The 19,743-nt window shown below is 37.2% G+C and overlaps 2 protein-coding genes across 2 annotated transcripts in view; one reads left to right on the forward strand and one right to left on the reverse strand.

Moving 5' to 3' along the window:
• Nucleotides 1–131: 131 nt before the first annotated feature.
• On the forward strand, nt 132–13,038 carry LOC110451844 (dynein assembly factor 5, axonemal-like). The gene is made up of 10 exons (XM_021500053.1): nt 132–807; nt 1,108–1,350; nt 2,081–2,167; nt 2,824–3,056; nt 3,966–4,175; nt 4,636–4,779; nt 4,978–5,146; nt 5,925–6,223; nt 6,447–6,795; nt 12,809–13,038. Exons 1-10 carry the CDS (start codon nt 177–179, stop codon nt 12,943–12,945), a joined length of 2,502 nt encoding a protein of 833 aa, XP_021355728.1. The 5' UTR covers nt 132–176; the 3' UTR covers nt 12,946–13,038.
• A 586-nt stretch (nt 13,039–13,624) lies between these two features.
• Nucleotides 13,625–19,743, reverse strand: part of LOC110451843 (von Willebrand factor A domain-containing protein 3A-like) — a 31,734-nt gene continuing 25,615 nt past the window's right edge. Inside the window, exons 27-32 of the mRNA XM_021500052.1 lie at nt 18,350–18,494; nt 17,640–17,791; nt 17,392–17,518; nt 17,043–17,140; nt 16,676–16,728; nt 13,625–15,936 (exon numbers count right to left, since the gene is read on the reverse strand). Of these exons, the coding sequence (XP_021355727.1) occupies nt 15,887–15,936; nt 16,676–16,728; nt 17,043–17,140; nt 17,392–17,518; nt 17,640–17,791; nt 18,350–18,494 (625 nt within the window). The 3' untranslated portion in view covers nt 13,625–15,886. The remainder of the gene's footprint in view (nt 15,937–16,675; nt 16,729–17,042; nt 17,141–17,391; nt 17,519–17,639; nt 17,792–18,349; nt 18,495–19,743) is intronic.

Below are 19,743 nucleotides of genomic sequence, written 5' to 3' on the forward strand. Positions count from 1 at the left end.
AATTTAAAATGAAGATTCCTAAGGTCGATTTTGTGTTTACTGTAACCATTAGCTATAGTTACGCCGACAAAGTCTACAGCTAGTTAGCGTGCACCTGTGTTACACAGGCACGTGGTGACTTGTTGTGAAGAGTTCAGCGTGCGGAGGTAGAAAAAGAACGCGTTGATACCAACAATATGGCGACCATGGATCAAAATTCCAATTCAGTCCTACAAGGGATTGCCCGGCATGTTAACTGTTTAAGTGAAGAAAACCGAAATACAAGAAAGCGAGCACTGGAAGGAATACGAAAAGACACCATTGGTCGGAAGCCCCCTCTTGAACAAGCGGAAATTCGGGTCATTTTCAGTGAAATAATCAAACCTTTGTTAAAATGCTTTTCGGACCCCGTAGAAAAATGTCGACAACTTGCTGTTCTTACAGTGAAAGAATTTTTACAAGCCATCCCAGAGCCACAGGAAAGCCTCCCTTACATCGCCCCGATTCTTGTTCAGCGTCTTGGACAGCAAGATATCGTAGAAACCTCAGAAGAATTGCGATTAGATTTGATAGGACTTTTGTTGGACATTGTGGAATTTTCTGGAAAGAAAATGGCAGCTTACTTAGATGATTGTATAAAAATACTAACGAAAACAATTATAGATCCATTTCCGGACGTGAGGAAGGAGAGCTGCAAATGTGCAGCTAAACTGGCGAAAGCCATACCAGAATACTTCCAGATGATGTCAGAGTCACTTATCAAACCACTGCTGATGACCATCACACACCAACATTCACGGGTCAGAGTCATCGTCATAGAAACAATAGGTGGGTAATCCAATTTCCAGCTTAAATTATTGTCTTTCACCAGTGGATGCTGCCCGACTTGTTTCAATGAAGAGAAAAGATAAATTATTAATAACCTTTAGCTTCATACATTTTGTAAGTGGTAAAATTAACAGACAGTGATGGATAACTTATATCAATCATCTCCCATTATATGATGTAAAGAACATTCTTATACCAATAAATTGATAATCAGAAGGTCAGATAGAGTTTGAAGGTCTTAAGTTTGAGTCTGATTTGTTCAGTGTCATAGAATTATTATTACGGAGATTATTGTTACAGGTGACGTGATTTTGTATGGTAATGGTAAGTCTGTGGATACTGTTGTTTCCCACCTTGCCCAGCGATTGTTTGACCAATCACCTGCTGTCAGGAAGGCTGTAATTAAAGTTGTGGGGACTTGGCTACTTGACTTACCTGACCGCTACTCCTTTCACCACAAGCTGATTCCTCTCCTGTTGACCGGCATCACAGATGAACAGCCAGACATTCAGGAACTGGCAGACACCTTGTGGTATGATACAGGTAAGATGTATGATATGGTAAGATGAGTGATATGATACAGGTACAGGTTGTATTTTAGCTCAACACCTGGTCCACATGTAGGGTCAAAGAGATTGTGCAGTGGCGCAACTTCTATTTGGCATCAACTTTAACGAAGAGGTCTATTGTGAAGATATTTGGTCAATGATATGCTGAGATAAAGTGCTACCAAGTTTGTTGAAATAAATTATCTTGATCTTAGGCTACTTTCAAGTTTGAAGGGCAAGGTCAAATGTATTAAAGCCTTTAAATAACTTCTTCTGAATGGCAAAGATAACAAATTATGTAAGAGGCTTGGGTAAGGTAGGATGATTGGCTAGTAGTAGAACATGTAGTAGCTACCAGGAGGATGAGGTTCAAATGAATAAATTTAGACCTCATTCATGGTCACAAAATTTGAGGAAAAATGTTAAAACATATAAATTACATCTGAATAAAGAGACCTAGCAATGCTGAATTAGCCTGCTTTGTTAGCTGTCTTGCTATCATGGTTGATTAAATAGATTTGACTTGATCCACCTACATAATCGCAAATGTGAATTGTGTCTGTAAAGCAACATATGAGGTAAGTAACACAGGCCCAAATACTGAGGTGTTTTTGTTTCAGTTAGTAAAACTGATTTAAAAGGTCATCCTTATGAACAATCTTTAAAATTATAAACATATGTATGTTGTTAAAAAATATACCTACATACTTTCCTTTTCATTTTAGGTTTGAAATATGAAAAAGAGAATGAAGAGGAACTAAAAGATAAAATTGACTTTGAAAAGGAGGCACCTCAGCATTATCCTCCAAATGGTAAGTCATATATACATAGTTTCAGTAATTCTTTTGTCTGCTTGAAACACCCATATATAGATAAGATTCTTGTGAAATGACTATTTTTTCAAAAGATGCCCAACACTATCTTCTTTCTTTATATTTAGTCATATAAGTGTCAGATTCTGAAAAATAAACAAATCCTGCTTTCTGTGATCAATGTAAACATTTTTCACCCATTTGTGTATCATTTGTTTTTCAGGACAACGTGTCTGTGTTCAAAACATGTCTCAATATTAACTTATCGATATCAAGGCAGTTATGTGTAAACTGTAGGGTCCCAAACAGTTAAATACTGGTTATTGTTAAGGTATATTCCAGTACCACATAGTTAAGGATCTCCTGTAGTTGTTTTACAAGGATGTTATTAATAGATAAATCTGTTTAGATGTCGTGGTAACTAAAATTGTTATTTACATAATGTATACATTTGACTTTGAACTCTGATTATGGGATCCGATGAAGTTAGTATATCAATTATTAAAAATATATGATGTTAGATATTTTATATTGTGAAATTCTTTTATCAACTTATCAACATTTTGCTTTCCTAGAAAACTCTCTTACAATATTGAATTGTGTCTGGTTTGACTAGTTTCACTGTAAATATATATCACATTACTGACTTGTTTCAGTGGAACGACCAAATTTTGGATGCCGCACATTGATGATGCGCCACTTTTCAAAGATACTGCCAGGGTTGATGCGTGATGTATTGGACTGGGTAGTGGAGACACGTATCAAGTCTGCCTCACTGCTCTACACTCTACTAATCAATAGTGAGGACTACGTGACACAACACCTGGAGCCCCTCCTCACCGGAATGTACCGAGCCTCAGTAGACGAGGAAAAGAGTGTTGTCATGGATGTACGGCCAAAGTCTAGAACCTTTAAACTAATGTACAACATGTTCATATTGTTAATATACAACAGATGTTTAACTCTATACATTCATGTATGAAAGATTTCTACCTTTGAAACATTAACTCATTCACCCCTGAAATTTCATAATGAACTATTCCAACCTTTGAATTGGAAGAGTTTAAATGTGTCTTCAGGGGTGAATGAGTTAAGCTACGACTGTTGTGTTGTTTAAACATACAGTAGTGTCTGACTACTCTTGAACAGTTACACATAGCAGTAATGCATGACTGATGTCTCATTTCAACATTAAGGTACAACAATGTCTCATTCACCATCAATGTATACTTGTCTGAAAGTTAAAAACTCGCAAACATTTAAACATTAATTATAAGGTAAGAAACTAGTCTATTTCTAAACATGGACATAATACTGATGTCTAACATTTAAGCATTTAGGAATGAAAAGTATCTTACCATTTAAATGGTAAGGAATAATAAGTCCCTACATGGAAAGATATATACCTACAGACTGTAAGACATCTCTCTCTTTAAGGCTGCACATTCAAAGAAAGCCCTATTTTAATTACCTTTGAGTCTTATGCCTGTCGATTTTATGTTCTGCGTGATCAACTGCTAAAATATTTTTCTATTTTGATAAATAAACAACTAGCATACTGCACACTGATAGGCAATGTTCTAGTATTTAAACATCAACGTCAAACGACTGTGTAACATTTAGACACCAACATTTGAAAACTGTCGAAAATATATAATGTAAATACAATTACAAAGTAGGCAAATGTCTACCATGTATTTCCTGTTATGAAAGTAAGATTTATAGAAGAGCAAAAAATCTATTTCATTGGCAAAGACTTAAGTATAACACTTTTTTTTCTTTTTTTTTTTGCTTTCAGATGAAAAAGTCTGCAGTGCTGGTTGGATATTTTGTGTCTCCAGACATATGGTCCAAACTAGTGTTCAAAGCTGTGAAAACAACCCAGTCCTTTGGCTGTGTAATGGTTTTAGGGGGAGTGATCAAAGGCTCAGAGCGTGCTGCACTTCAGCCGTACCTCGACAGTGTGTGTGACGTCATTCTGTCTCCAGATGTGTGTCACACCATTCAAGTTAGTGTGCTTATTTATTGCTGCAAAATGAATCACATATAAAATGACTTCAGTAATTTGCATTGAGGGAACTTTCAGGTTAAGTCTTATCAGTATGACAATTTCAATGTCTTGAATACTCATCTAAATATATTTTGTTCACTTTACTTGCCCTGGACAATAACTGAACACTTTATACGTGTGTAACTGTACAATATCAATATTTTTATGTTCTAGTAATTACTCTAAAATCAAAAGTTTACAACACTGTCATAGCAATTTTGCTGTCTGTTTAATAAAAGCAGAGGTTTTCATTGACAACTCCAGGTAGTTATTTTGATTTCTCCTAGAATATACCCAAATGCAAGTTTGCACCCATTTTTAAAAAGTCACCCCAAAAACATGCGTTTAAGTGAAAAGTTCTTAGAACGGTTTACAAATTTATATCAACGTAAATTTACAACTGGCTTTTAACCTACAGGTACAGATGCACATGGAGCTGTTGTCATGTGTGGAGGGAATACTGACCGTTGTCCAGGAGGACACTGGACCAGTCAGTCAAAAACTCTTCAATCTACTTCTCACTATCCTGGCTCAGGCTCAGAATCAGGAAACAGCCGACAAGGTAAGTCATTTTTGCTGAAGTTGTGAAAATTTGTTGCCTAAGAGTTTCACAATATCTTCATTTATATTAACATTAAAAAAGTGACAAGATTGTACATGTTTGTATGAAAGATGTTGGTAAATAACCACCCAGTCCACATGGCTAGCTGGTCTTTTTGAGAACTTTTATATCTGACACTGTGTGTATACATATTACTAGGTTTACCAGCTTCTTGATGAGCTTTGCAAAGTCCAGACCCTCGAGTCGAGAGTACAACTCTTTAGCTGTCATACCCAGCCCCTCCTTCTCAGCTTTACAGAGACATTTGAGATGTGGAATCTTCACTCAGTGGAAAGACAGATCTTTGACACACTGATCATAGAAGCAGGTAAAGTAAGGCAGTACTGTCACAGATAGGGGTGACATGATTTATCATTCTGTGTTCAGTGGATGGTGAAGTCAGGTTTATCAATGATGAGATATTGAGTACATTGGTTAAATAGAGGGTAATGTGGCATGTAATGTTAAGGTTTAATGTGAGGGTATGTTTTCATGTAATAATGTCTTAGTGAGTCATGTGAAATGATGTAGTGTAATGTTGGGGTATGGTGTCAATATAGTGATGTATCAGTGTGATATCGCGATGTTAAGGTATGAAATCAAGGTTTAAAAATGTAAGGGATCATATGGCTACTTCAGTGTTTAATTGGTATTATAAATAATTCGAACTGTTTCTATTAACAGTTAACTTATAATACAGAGCCTGTTACTAGCTTAACTGTTATATTTTAGGTGTGCTGTAGGCTCTGTGGTTTATATACTAATGATTGGTGAGCTAACCGCTAATATAATTAAGTATCATGGTTGTTACAGGGCCTTTGATTGGTAAGCTTGTTTTATTCTCATAGTGATTGTATTGCTAAGATTTAACATTCTTTGAAACAGCTAGGGTCATGTAGATGGTTTTAAGGTGGTAACAATGTCAGTTATTGGTGTCTCAGGGCCTGCGATTGGTGGTATCATGATCTATTCTTATGGTTGTTACAGGGCCTGTTATGGTGGTACATGTAACAAAGTTAGTTATTGGTGGTCTCATGATTTAGTGGTATGGTTGTTACAGGGCATGTGATTGGTGGTCTCATGATTTATTCTTATGGTTGTTACAGGGCCTGTGATAGGTGACCTTCTAGATGATATCATACCAGTTATGGTAGCCAACCTAAATCCTGAGAAAGACCCTGAGGTGCGTCTGAAGTTCTTCTCACTGCTGTCCAAGCTGGTGATGAATGCAACTACCACCATTGACTCACAGAAAAAGTTTGGAGACTTTGGTGCCATTGTTGTTAAGGACATGATCATCCCCAACTGTGTGTGGAGTGCAGGGCGTACAGCAGGAGCCATCAGGACCACAGCCGTCTCCTGTATGTGGGCACTACTCCAGAGTGGCCTACTTGCTCCAGAAAAGGTAGGTTTTTTCAGGAGTGTCTCCGCAATTTTACTTTCCTTAGTTCTTTATCTGTATTGAGTCAGGCTATTTGTATTATTAAACAAAGATATGGGTTTGTAGCCTTTGTCATTTGAGATGTGATAGCTATGAGAACTACATAGATTTGGCTCTAGTGACAGACCAATGTAAAATGTTAGTTTTATATATATCTGTAAATTTTATTATATATGTATATGTACAGCTGGCCCCAGTTGTGGAGGACCTCCTAACCCAGATCATCACAGCGATGGATGACACCAATAAGAGTACACGTCTCATTGCCTGCCGAGTAATGACAAGAGTGTTTGAGCTGAGTGGTCCCTCCTTGGAACTCGACCGCCTCCACAACATGTATCCAGAGTTGTTAAAGCGCCTTGATGACAGTGATGATGAGATTCGAATAACAGTGGCAAAGACATGGCTAGGGTACCTGGGTAGCTTTGCTGGTCGCTATGATGCTGGTCTGTATAAGGCCCATGTGGAAGCTATATACAAGGGGCTACTAGTCCATCTAGATGACCCTGACACCAGGATACAGAAGGCAATCTTAGGTAAGCAATGTGATGTACTGAACTCTCTAAGTAGACTCTCTTATACATAGACCATTATGTAACTATATGAGGTTAGGATATGTGATGTATTGACTATCCTGTAGCTATAGGAAGGTAGGATATGTGATGTATTGACCATCTTGTAGTTATAGGAAGGTAGGATATGTGATGTAGAGACCATCCTGTAGCTATAGGAAGGTAGGATATGTGATGTAAAAACCATGTATAAACCATCCTGTAGCAATAGGAAGGTAGGATATGTGATGTATAAACCATGTATAAACCATCCTGTAGCAATAGAAAGGTAGGATATGTGATGTATAGACCATCCTGTAGCTATAGGAAGGTAGGATATGTGATGTATAGACCATCCTGTAGCTATAGGAAGGTAGGATATGTGATGTATAGACCATCCTGTAGCTATAGGAAGGTAGGATATGTGATGTATAGACCATCCTGTAGCTATAGGAAGGTAGGATATGTGATGTATAGACCATCCTGTAGCTATAGGAAGGTAGGATATGTGATGTATAGACCATCCTGTAGCTATAGGAAGGTAGGATATGTGATGTATAGACCATCCTGTAGCTATAGGAAGGTAGGATATGTGATGTATAGACCATCCTGTAGCTATAGGAAGGTAGGATATGTGATGTATAGACCATCCTGTAGCTATAGGAAGGTAGGATATGTGATGTATAGACCATCCTGTAGCTATAGGAAGGTAGGATATGTGATGTATAGACCATCCTGTAGCTATAGGAAGGTAGGATATGTGATGTATAGACCATCCTGTAGCTATAGGAAGGTAGGATATGTGATGTATAGACCATCCTGTAGCTATAGGAAGGTAGGATATGTGATGTATAGACCATCCTGTAGCTATAGGAAGGTAGGATATGTGATGTATAGACCATCCTGTAGCTATAGGAAGGTAGGATATGTGATGTATAGACCATCCTGTAGCTATAGGAAGGTAGGATATGTGATGTATAGACCATCCTGTAGCTATAGGAAGGTAGGATATGTGATGTATAGACCATCCTGTAGCTATAGGAAGGTAGGATATGTGATGTATAGACCATCCTGTAGCTATAGGAAGGTAGGATATGTGATGTATAGACCATCCTGTAGCTATAGGAAGGTAGGATATGTGATGTATAGACCATCCTGTAGCTATAGGAAGGTAGGATATGTGATGTATAGACCATCCTGTAGCTATAGGAAGGTAGGATATGTGATGTATAGACCATCCTGTAGCTATAGGAAGGTAGGATATGTGATGTATAGACCATCCTGTAGCTATAGGAAGGTAGGATATGTGATGTATAGACCATCCTGTAGCTATAGGAAGGTAGGATATGTGATGTATAGACCATCCTGTAGCTATAGGAAGGTAGGATATGTGATGTATAGACCATCCTGTAGCTATAGGAAGGTAGGATATGTGATGTATAGACCATCCTGTAGCTATAGGAAGGTAGGATATGTGATGTATAGACCATCCTGTAGCTATAGGAAGGTAGGATATGTGATGTATAGACCATCCTGTAGCTATAGGAAGGTAGGATATGTGATGTATAGACCATCCTGTAGCTATAGGAAGGTAGGATATGTGATGTATAGACCATCCTGTAGCTATAGGAAGGTAGGATATGTGATGTATAGACCATCCTGTAGCTATAGGAAGGTAGGATATGTGATGTATAGACCATCCTGTAGCTATAGGAAGGTAGGATATGTGATGTATAGACCATCCTGTAGCTATAGGAAGGTAGGATATGTGATGTATAGACCATCCTGTAGCTATAGGAAGGTAGGATATGTGATGTATAGACCATCCTGTAGCTATAGGAAGGTAGGATATGTGATGTATAGACCATCCTGTAGCTATAGGAAGGTAGGATATGTGATGTATAGACCATCCTGTAGCTATAGGAAGGTAGGATATGTGATGTATAGACCATCCTGTAGCTATAGGAAGGTAGGATATGTGATGTATAGACCATCCTGTAGCTATAGGAAGGTAGGATATGTGATGTATAGACCATCCTGTAGCTATAGGAAGGTAGGATATGTGATGTATAGACCATCCTGTAGCTATAGGAAGGTAGGATATGTGATGTATAGACCATCCTGTAGCTATAGGAAGGTAGGATATGTGATGTATAGACCATCCTGTAGCTATAGGAAGGTAGGATATGTGATGTATAGACCATCCTGTAGCTATAGGAAGGTAGGATATGTGATGTATAGACCATCCTGTAGCTATAGGAAGGTAGGATATGTGATGTATAGACCATCCTGTAGCTATAGGAAGGTAGGATATGTGATGTATAGACCATCCTGTAGCTATAGGAAGGTAGGATATGTGATGTATAGACCATCCTGTAGCTATAGGAAGGTAGGATATGTGATGTATAGACCATCCTGTAGCTATAGGAAGGTAGGATATGTGATGTATAGACCATCCTGTAGCTATAGGAAGGTAGGATATGTGATGTATAGACCATCCTGTAGCTATAGGAAGGTAGGATATGTGATGTATAGACCATCCTGTAGCTATAGGAAGGTAGGATATGTGATGTATAGACCATCCTGTAGCTATAGGAAGGTAGGATATGTGATGTATAGACCATCCTGTAGCTATAGGAAGGTAGGATATGTGATGTATAGACCATCCTGTAGCTATAGGAAGGTAGGATATGTGATGTATAGACCATCCTGTAGCTATAGGAAGGTAGGATATGTGATGTATAGACCATCCTGTAGCTATAGGAAGGTAGGATATGTGATGTATAGACCATCCTGTAGCTATAGGAAGGTAGGATATGTGATGTATAGACCATCCTGTAGCTATAGGAAGGTAGGATATGTGATGTATAGACCATCCTGTAGCTATAGGAAGGTAGGATATGTGATGTATAGACCATCCTGTAGCTATAGGAAGGTAGGATATGTGATGTATAGACCATCCTGTAGCTATAGGAAGGTAGGATATGTGATGTATAGACCATCCTGTAGCTATAGGAAGGTAGGATATGTGATGTATAGACCATCCTGTAGCTATAGGAAGGTAGGATATGTGATGTATAGACCATCCTGTAGCTATAGGAAGGTAGGATATGTGATGTATAGACCATCCTGTAGCTATAGGAAGGTAGGATATGTGATGTATAGACCATCCTGTAGCTATAGGAAGGTAGGATATGTGATGTATAGACCATCCTGTAGCTATAGGAAGGTAGGATATGTGATGTATAGACCATCCTGTAGCTATAGGAAGGTAGGATATGTGATGTATAGACCATCCTGTAGCTATAGGAAGGTAGGATATGTGATGTATAGACCATCCTGTAGCTATAGGAAGGTAGGATATGTGATGTATAGACCATCCTGTAGCTATAGGAAGGTAGGATATGTGATGTATAGACCATCCTGTAGCTATAGGAAGGTAGGATATGTGATGTATAGACCATCCTGTAGCTATAGGAAGGTAGGATATGTGATGTATAGACCATCCTGTAGCTATAGGAAGGTAGGATATGTGATGTATAGACCATCCTGTAGCTATAGGAAGGTAGGATATGTGATGTATAGACCATCCTGTAGCTATAGGAAGGTAGGATATGTGATGTATAGACCATCCTGTAGCTATAGGAAGGTAGGATATGTGATGTATAGACCATCCTGTAGCTATAGGAAGGTAGGATATGTGATGTATAGACCATCCTGTAGCTATAGGAAGGTAGGATATGTGATGTATAGACCATCCTGTAGCTATAGGAAGGTAGGATATGTGATGTATAGACCATCCTGTAGCTATAGGAAGGTAGGATATGTGATGTATAGACCATCCTGTAGCTATAGGAAGGTAGGATATGTGATGTATAGACCATCCTGTAGCTATAGGAAGGTAGGATATGTGATGTATAGACCATCCTGTAGCTATAGGAAGGTAGGATATGTGATGTATAGACCATCCTGTAGCTATAGGAAGGTAGGATATGTGATGTATAGACCATCCTGTAGCTATAGGAAGGTAGGATATGTGATGTATAGACCATCCTGTAGCTATAGGAAGGTAGGATATGTGATGTATAGACCATCCTGTAGCTATAGGAAGGTAGGATATGTGATGTATAGACCATCCTGTAGCTATAGGAAGGTAGGATATGTGATGTATAGACCATCCTGTAGCTATAGGAAGGTAGGATATGTGATGTATAGACCATCCTGTAGCTATAGGAAGGTAGGATATGTGATGTATAGACCATCCTGTAGCTATAGGAAGGTAGGATATGTGATGTATAGACCATCCTGTAGCTATAGGAAGGTAGGATATGTGATGTATAGACCATCCTGTAGCTATAGGAAGGTAGGATATGTGATGTATAGACCATCCTGTAGCTATAGGAAGGTAGGATATGTGATGTATAGACCATCCTGTAGCTATAGGAAGGTAGGATATGTGATGTATAGACCATCCTGTAGCTATAGGAAGGTAGGATATGTGATGTATAGACCATCCTGTAGCTATAGGAAGGTAGGATATGTGATGTATAGACCATCCTGTAGCTATAGGAAGGTAGGATATGTGATGTATAGACCATCCTGTAGCTATAGGAAGGTAGGATATGTGATGTATAGACCATCCTGTAGCTATAGGAAGGTAGGATATATGTGATGTATTGACCATCCTGTAGCTATAGGAAGGTAGGATATATGTGATGTATTGACCATCCTGTAGCTATAGGAAGGTAGGATATGTGATGTATTGATTATCCTGTAGCTTCCGGTCAGTTGGCTTCTGATCTAGGTATGGCATTAATACCTGATAATATTAGTTGGTCAACTTCAGAAGTTTGATAATTTTTTGTATGAGGGATATATAAACAAGTTCTGCTGGTAGCATTTCTGGGCTATAACTCATAAACTTTTAAAGATAACTTTGTTAAGCCCCCGCCATAAAATGGGGGGAATATAGTGTTGCCCATGTCCGTCCCGTCCATGAGCGGGGCATTTATGTCTTACAGACATTTTCTAGTTAAACTTTGTATGCACATCATTCCAGTAGTCATGCGGTGCCTTTTGGTGATTTTATCACAACTTCCGTCCTCCAGCCTTGAAATTTGGATTGTCTTAATATTTCCCTTGGCGGGGAGATCCAAATGGCTATGGCCTTATTGTCATTGAAATCATAACATACCTGTTACATAGTTTCATGCAGTAGGCAAATGTATTTGGTGTTTTTGTTATTAAAATACAGCTGCTAGGCTTTTAAAGTGGGTTACCAGGCAAATTGTAAATTTTGTTTCACATAGGTATACAACATGAAATTGTGGAAAAAGGTTAGTACTTCTTTTGATGTGAAAATAGGGTTAACCTGACCACTGCATCCTAGTCTGTTGATAAAGCCTTGGTGAGGAATAGTTCTGTAACCACAAGACTTACATGCACTGTAATTGAGTTAATTTCTGTAGACCATATGAATAATATAATGATTAATAGAATCTTCCCTTACCTTGAGGGTGTGACAGAGAAATTTTCAACACGAGGGGTGATGTTTTTTTGGTTGTCGAGAGCCAAGGGTTAGACAACCAAAACAAATCACCCCGAAGGTTGGAGATTTCTCTGTTACAGCCTCAAGGTAGGGGATGATTATTTTTCTCCCATCCTATTATTTTAGTCACAACTCCACCGACTGCAGTCGTCTGCAATGTTTGTAAACAAAAACACATGTGGGGTTTGCATATCGTCATTCAGTTTTGATGACGTCACAATAACTGGTGACACACTCTATGACGTCACAATTGAACACGTGCTAATCGGCACGAGGCTGTCTCCCCCTGGGGGGTGACAAGCTGATCTTTCCCGGCTAAAACGGGAGACACGCCTGTGAAGGGTGGGAGAAATTGTTATGACAGTACCTGTGGTATGTTTTGTTAAATGACTCTAAATCTAGTCCCAATCATTCTTGTTATTATTATGAGCTCTGTTTAAATCATTACAGAGGTGTTGAGTTCGGCTGCGGCACTGATCCCAAACATGCTGATAGGAGCCATAGAGGACATCAAACATAAACACCGGTCGCAGCGCTACTGTGAGGAACTGTTGTCCTACACAAAGACACTCATCTCGTCATCCTAATCGATCTAGCACGTTTCATAATCATTTTCATTTGTATTGATGCAAGCTTCTTATTGCAATACTATTTATTTTGTAATAAATTTGTGAAAACAAGAGGGTGTTTTAGATGTGTTTGTAGACATGATGACCCAACTACAATTTAGATGCTGTAGCATTAAGCTACCTAGCTATTGGTATTAAAATCTTCAATAATAGTTGAACAAGTTTGTTTTAGATGTGTTACTGAGAATGCTACAATATAGTGACAAGCTATGACTTACCAGCTATAGATAGTTCCTCTCTAGCCCAGTTGGTAGAGTGTCAGACTACTGAACCAACAGTTCCAGGTTCATTCATTAGTGGTGACATTAAAAAATAAATAACCTTTGTAACAATTACATGTACATACATATGTAATGATTTAAATAGGTAATTTGGTGTTCTCTGCTTCATATTGATTTCGCTGATAAAATCATCAATTCCTTATAATTGTTTATTTCTTCAATATTAAGTTTGAAATACAGAATTTTTCCTAGATTGTCAAACAAATATTTATCTAACAAAGCCACATTGTAGCAAGGACACCAATTCAAAAGTTTATATTAAATGTATTGTTGTCATCTGGCAGGTTTGAATTGCATCTTCTAATGGATCAAATGTCATACCTGTTATGTAGATATAGAAAACAGAAAACTTGTACTGTTACTGTACTGTAATTGGTCTTTATTTCTTTTAATAAGGAATGTAGAAGTAATAAGATCTCCACATTAACATGAGACATACAATCATGCAGGCTTAAGTACCAGTACATACCCTGCATATTGTCAATGGAACCATGGAACTTTATTTTCTAGAAAATGTAGGTCTATCAAAAACAAAAAATACGACTATAAAATCCTTTTGAAGCTAAATATATTTAAAAAACATTTATTATATAAATTGATATTAGAATATTATCTCGATGAATTATGTACAATGTAAATGATAAAATTTGTATAAAAGATTTATCCCAAAACCATTAAAACTGATCTTTTGCTCCATATGTGAGAACCTTTCCACACTTATTCCACTTGTCTTGTAGTCTTCATGTTAGCACTTTTCAAAGCCTAACCATTTGATTCGTTTAACAACATGAAATTTTGGAAAAGTTCAATGAAAGGAAATGGTATCGTTTCTGAAATTTAATTTTTGATTTATTGAAAAGGCTTGAAGTAATACGTTGCTTCCAAATCTGGAATACAACAAAAGGTGCCACAAGAGTGACCAGGTGTGATACTTTGAAAGGAGCAAATTAAATATATCCTATTGAAAATACCTTGACACAATATTTTATGAATGCAGGGGGGGGGGATTTCGAGTTTTGATTTTCACATTTATTTGAAATCAAACAACCTTTCAAAACTACATCTACAACGTTATAGATTATTATTTTTATGCAAATGACTTGTCACTGTAAAATTCAAAAAACATATCACAGACAATCTGAGGAGTTACAGGGTATAATGTGTATCATATATACATGTATATACGGATATGTACATTGCAAAGGAATGTTCTGTACAAAAAAGTACAATCATTGAAATGTTACATGTAGTAGTAGGCAGAACTATAACAATTATACGTACCAGCATATATCAACAGTCCATATACATATATACACCAGTTGTCATGTACATGGAATAAGGAAAAATGATAAACTTTTTCACCAAATAGGTTATAAAAGCGTATAAGAAATGTAAATGTCAAGTTCAATGTATCAATGTTGTAAAGTTTACATTCTCCTTTTTGTTTGACCCGAAGCAGGCTTTGTTGAAAAATAACCTGTTTAATGGAGAATAACTCACACCCAGATCTGATATATAAACATATACATGTATGTGTGTGTGTGTGTGTGTGTGTGTGTGTGTAAACTAGCATAGTTATCTTAATTATGGGTAAGGCGTAGGGACAAGTTATTCAGGACGGATTCAAACAAGGAAAGGACAGCTACAACATTTTCCCTGGGCTCAGGTTTCAAGGATTTACTCCAGAATAAAGTTAATATGTAACAGCTGCTGGCTAAACCATTCCGAACCACATTGGTGGAAAAACCTCAGGGCAAGACACAATTTGAGGGTTGTAACATTATCTGAAATTAATTACTTTTTATTAATTAGTAATCAGTAAATTAGTAAACACAGTAAAACCCTTAGGAATATATCTTGCCCTGTGACCAAAAACAGTCTTCGAAATTAACGAAATGAGGTTTTAACACTGTAGTAAGATTCCTTTTCTTAATGCCATTTATATAAACCATGATTATAGCAGCTGCAGCAATATTTATCTACACATTTCAAATATTCCTTAATACTTGTAACAATGTATGGTACTACCGGGTATCTAGATCTGTTGTGATGTATAATGCTACACGTATAGCAGACTAAAATAACCCCATTACCAGCTATAAGCATCACAAAAAGGATGAGAGCTCCTCAACACTTACGTAGCTATACTATTAGAATTCAAAAAAATGTAATAAATATCCTAATACTGAAAATTCAATCCTTCAGTGAGGAGATCCAGGGAATACTGCACAACAGGCGATTTACAAAGTTAGACATACATGTCTGTGTGGATGGACTACTTAGAACAACAGCATACACTACTACTAAAAGCTCGAATGTTTATCTCTGGATATACATATATGTTGCAAGTGTACATAATTCTGTTATTTCCACTAAAAAACCTGTTCACACAGGATTAATCTATTAAGTCTTTTGTATATACGAGCTCACAGAACTAGGTAGATTGATATTCAGGTGTCACCAATGACTAGTTTTGACAGGTTATGTATTCACAGCTGATCTGGGAGTTGACATGAGGACGTTAACATCCCTGCAGCCTCCGGAAATGTCTGTCGTTATCAACTGGACAAGGACGGATTCTCATCAACACACTGTAATACACAGTCTATAGCCAAGGATTACCGGGCGGCTGTTCTGGGTTTTCCAACGACAAATGGCGTCACTGTTGCTGCAAAGAAAATTATCCATATACATATATTTTCTATGTTGGAACTTTTTTTTTTTAAATCATTTGGATCATTGATGAGCTACTGTATGCTTTTTATCTTAACATGACTCTTTAAGGTTTCATATTAAAGTAGAGAGTCCCACCCCAGGACTCAAGGTTTTGTTTAGAGATTACCAACCTTTAGAATCAAATTAATAACTTGCATAAACGTAATATTCAACAGGAAACCAAACAATAGGATAGAAGCAATTGATGTTGGAGTCTAATTAGTTTAATACTTGTGTCAGATCACGGTATTAAATTAGAGTTATCTAAGTCTGTGGTCAGATTTGTTTTTTTACTGGAATAGCCTTTATAGGTTTGGAGTCTTTTTTAGGGATATTGCTTTACAACTACATGACATTGTATAAATAGGTTTGTTTGATTTTTTAGCTATACAGGCAGATTTTACAATTTGAGATTAGCCTAAAAGCAGAAATAATCTTAGAAACAGAAAAAATATTGGTTTGACAAAGTTGAAATTCTGAAAATATCAACCCACAAACTTATCAACACTGTGAAATAACCCTGGTCACTGCAGAGTGTATTCTTTATGAAATTTTGGGTGAACATTCAATTATCGAAATATATTTTTTATATTACAGTTATGGAAATGTATAATAAATCTAATATTAATCCAGTGGTGTACTTGATAATAAATCAATATGTGATGAAAAGAAATTCATCTGTTTCAACTTACGCTTATTATTCGCTGTCTTATCAGTTTGTGCTACTTTTGACTGGTAAAGTGCTCTGAAAAATATCAATTGAAATCACAATCAAAACAAGATGACAATGTTACTTTTTACAGTTTTCTGTTAAATTGACTATTTTTTTATTTTTATTTTTTGCTTTAGCTATACACAGGAACAAACTATTATAATTTGTTCTAGACAGACTGTATACACACTAAATTAATTATCAATTAAGCTGTGGTAATATCAGAAATTTATATAAGTTAATATCTGTACAAATATTGTTACAACATAATAATTATGTGTTTTAATTGAATTTTCATCCACTTCCACCTTAAAATGATTGTTAATCTTACACCTATAATTGCTCACCTGTATTGCCTAGATTGTGCAAGGAAGCGTCGCGCCGTAGCTATTTCTGCTCCAAGTCTGCGTAGATCATCTCCCTCAAACTCGGGAAGGTGGGGGTACTGCATTGTTAAAACAATTGATTGTATTATGACCACTAGATAAGTACAGGTGTACCACTTACTGCTTACTGTTTCCAATATAGACCTTTATTGCACTATATTTACCACAATATAACTAATTAACATTAAATATTTCTACATCATTTCAAATATCATTCACCCTAAGATGATTAATGTGCATATCCTTTTACCAGAATACTAAGCAGATATCATTTGATAAGGAAAAGCTGACTTTTTGGATGCAATCTTACCTCAGTGTCGCTGAAGCCCTCTGTTAAAAGTTTATGGGCAAACAGCTGGGCATCAAAGTCACTCTGAATCTTATGGAACCGACCACCTGTCTCCTTGCTCAACATTCGCAAGAAATTATTAGCCGTGCTACAACAAAATCCAGTAAATAACATTAGAGGAAAAGTATCAGTAAAAGGGTGTATACAAAAGAATTCATTGACGATTAAGCTGCGACTGTCTCAGTGATTGAACAAAGTAAAGTGTTTACCTGTCTGTACAGTTGAAGGAGATGGTGTTGATTTGTACGTTTCTGTTCATGTTCATCTCTCCCACCTCCCGTAACACCAGCGTGGTACTGGAGTCAGGTTTACCATCAGTCAACATGTAGATAGCCTCAATCTCGGGGTCCTGGAATGCTAGCTGTGAATGACAGATATTCATACCACAATTATTAATTACTCCTGGTCAAATGAAATAGTTACATGAAACATCAACTTCAAGGTGTGGTAAAATGATGCGACACAAAAATCACAAGTTAAAGAGATGTATATCATATTGTTACATGTAGTTACAAAGGGCAATTCTAGTCAAGTAAAATTCAAAAAGTGTTGTAATTTTTAAACATATACACATAATATTTACATAGATAAAACAGCATCAAAGTTAGGTAAGAATCAAGTCCACTAAATGCAAAACAATTAATTCACTACACAAGACTATACATCTTTGTAAGACAAATCAGAAGATAAGTAACTAAACTATCTGTTTTACATGTACTTTAATGCTAACCTGCAGTGATTAACCTAACAAGTCTGAATTGTTCTGTACAGAAATGTATAAAGATACATTGTTTAATAAAAATATGGATAACACTTTACATCAATGATGGGAAAAAATAAAGTTTAAACTAAGCATTAAAACAGATACAAGTCTTTAATACAGACGGATATTAACCATGAATAAAGAAGGAAAACCTACCCTGAGAGCCTCTAATGTACAGGTGTTACCGCCAGCGGTCAGTTTGGATGTCCAGTTGACAGCCCTGTGACAGTTCTCTTGTGTTGCATGCTGTATACTACTGCTCCAGACCTCACATTCCCCTGAAAACCTCATCAGGTTGAACCTGTAACAGTGAATACATTGTCAGAACCAGACCTAATCACCGCCTGTACCAGTATATACATGTATACTCTGTCAGATACCGACCTCACTGTCTGTATCAGTAATACACTGTCAGATCTAGACCTCACTGTCTCTATCTATCAGAACCAGACCTAATCACCGCCTGTACCAGTATATACATGTATACTCTGTCAGATCCCGACCTCACTGTCTGTATCAGTAATACTCTGTCAGATACCTACCTCACTGTTTGTATCAGTAATACTCTGTCAGATACCGACCTCACTGTCTGCATCAGTAATACTCTGTCAGATACCGACCTAACTGTCTGTATCAGTAATACACTGTCAGATACCTACCTCACTGTCTGTATCCGTAATACACTGTCAGATCTAGACCTCACTGTCTCTATCTGTCAGAACCAGACCTAATCACCGCCTGTACCAGTATATACATGTATACTCTGTCAGATCCCGACCTCACTGTCTGTATCAGTAATACTCTGTCAGATACAGACCTCACTGTCTGTATCATTAATACACTGTCAGCTCTAGACCTCACTGTCTGTATCATTAATACACTTTCAGATCTAGACCTCACTGTCTGTATCATTAATACACTGTCAGATACCTACCTCACTGTCTGTATCTGTAATACACTGTCAGATCTAGACCTCACTGTCTCTATCAGTAATACACTGTCAGATACCGACCTCACTGTCTCTATCAGTAATTCACTGTCAGATCTAGACCTCAATGTCTGTATCATTAATACATTGTCAGATCTAGACGTCACTGTCTGTATCATTAATATACTGACAGATCTAGACCTCACTATCTGTATCATTAATACACTGTCAGATCTAGCCTTCACTGTCGTTAACATTAAATATACACTGTCAGATCCCGACCTCACTGTCTGTATCAGTTATATCTAGACCTCACTGTCTGTATCCCTAATACACTGTCAGATCTAGGCCTCACTGTCTGTATCATTAATTCACTGTCAGATCTACACCTCACTGTCTCTATCAGTAATTCACTGTCAGATCTAGACCTCTCTGTCTCTATCAGTAATACTCTGTCAGATACCAACCTCACTGTCTGTATCAGGAATACACTGTCAGATACAGACCTCACTGTCTATATCAGTAATACACAGACAGATCTAGACCTCACTATCTGTATCATTAATACACTGTCAGATCTAGACCTCACTGTCTGTAACAGTAAATATACACTGTCAGATAC

This window comes from Mizuhopecten yessoensis, unplaced genomic scaffold (assembly GCF_002113885.1).
Source record: "Mizuhopecten yessoensis strain PY_sf001 unplaced genomic scaffold, ASM211388v2 scaffold6213, whole genome shotgun sequence".
Lineage (NCBI taxonomy): Eukaryota > Metazoa > Mollusca > Bivalvia > Pectinida > Pectinidae > Mizuhopecten > Mizuhopecten yessoensis.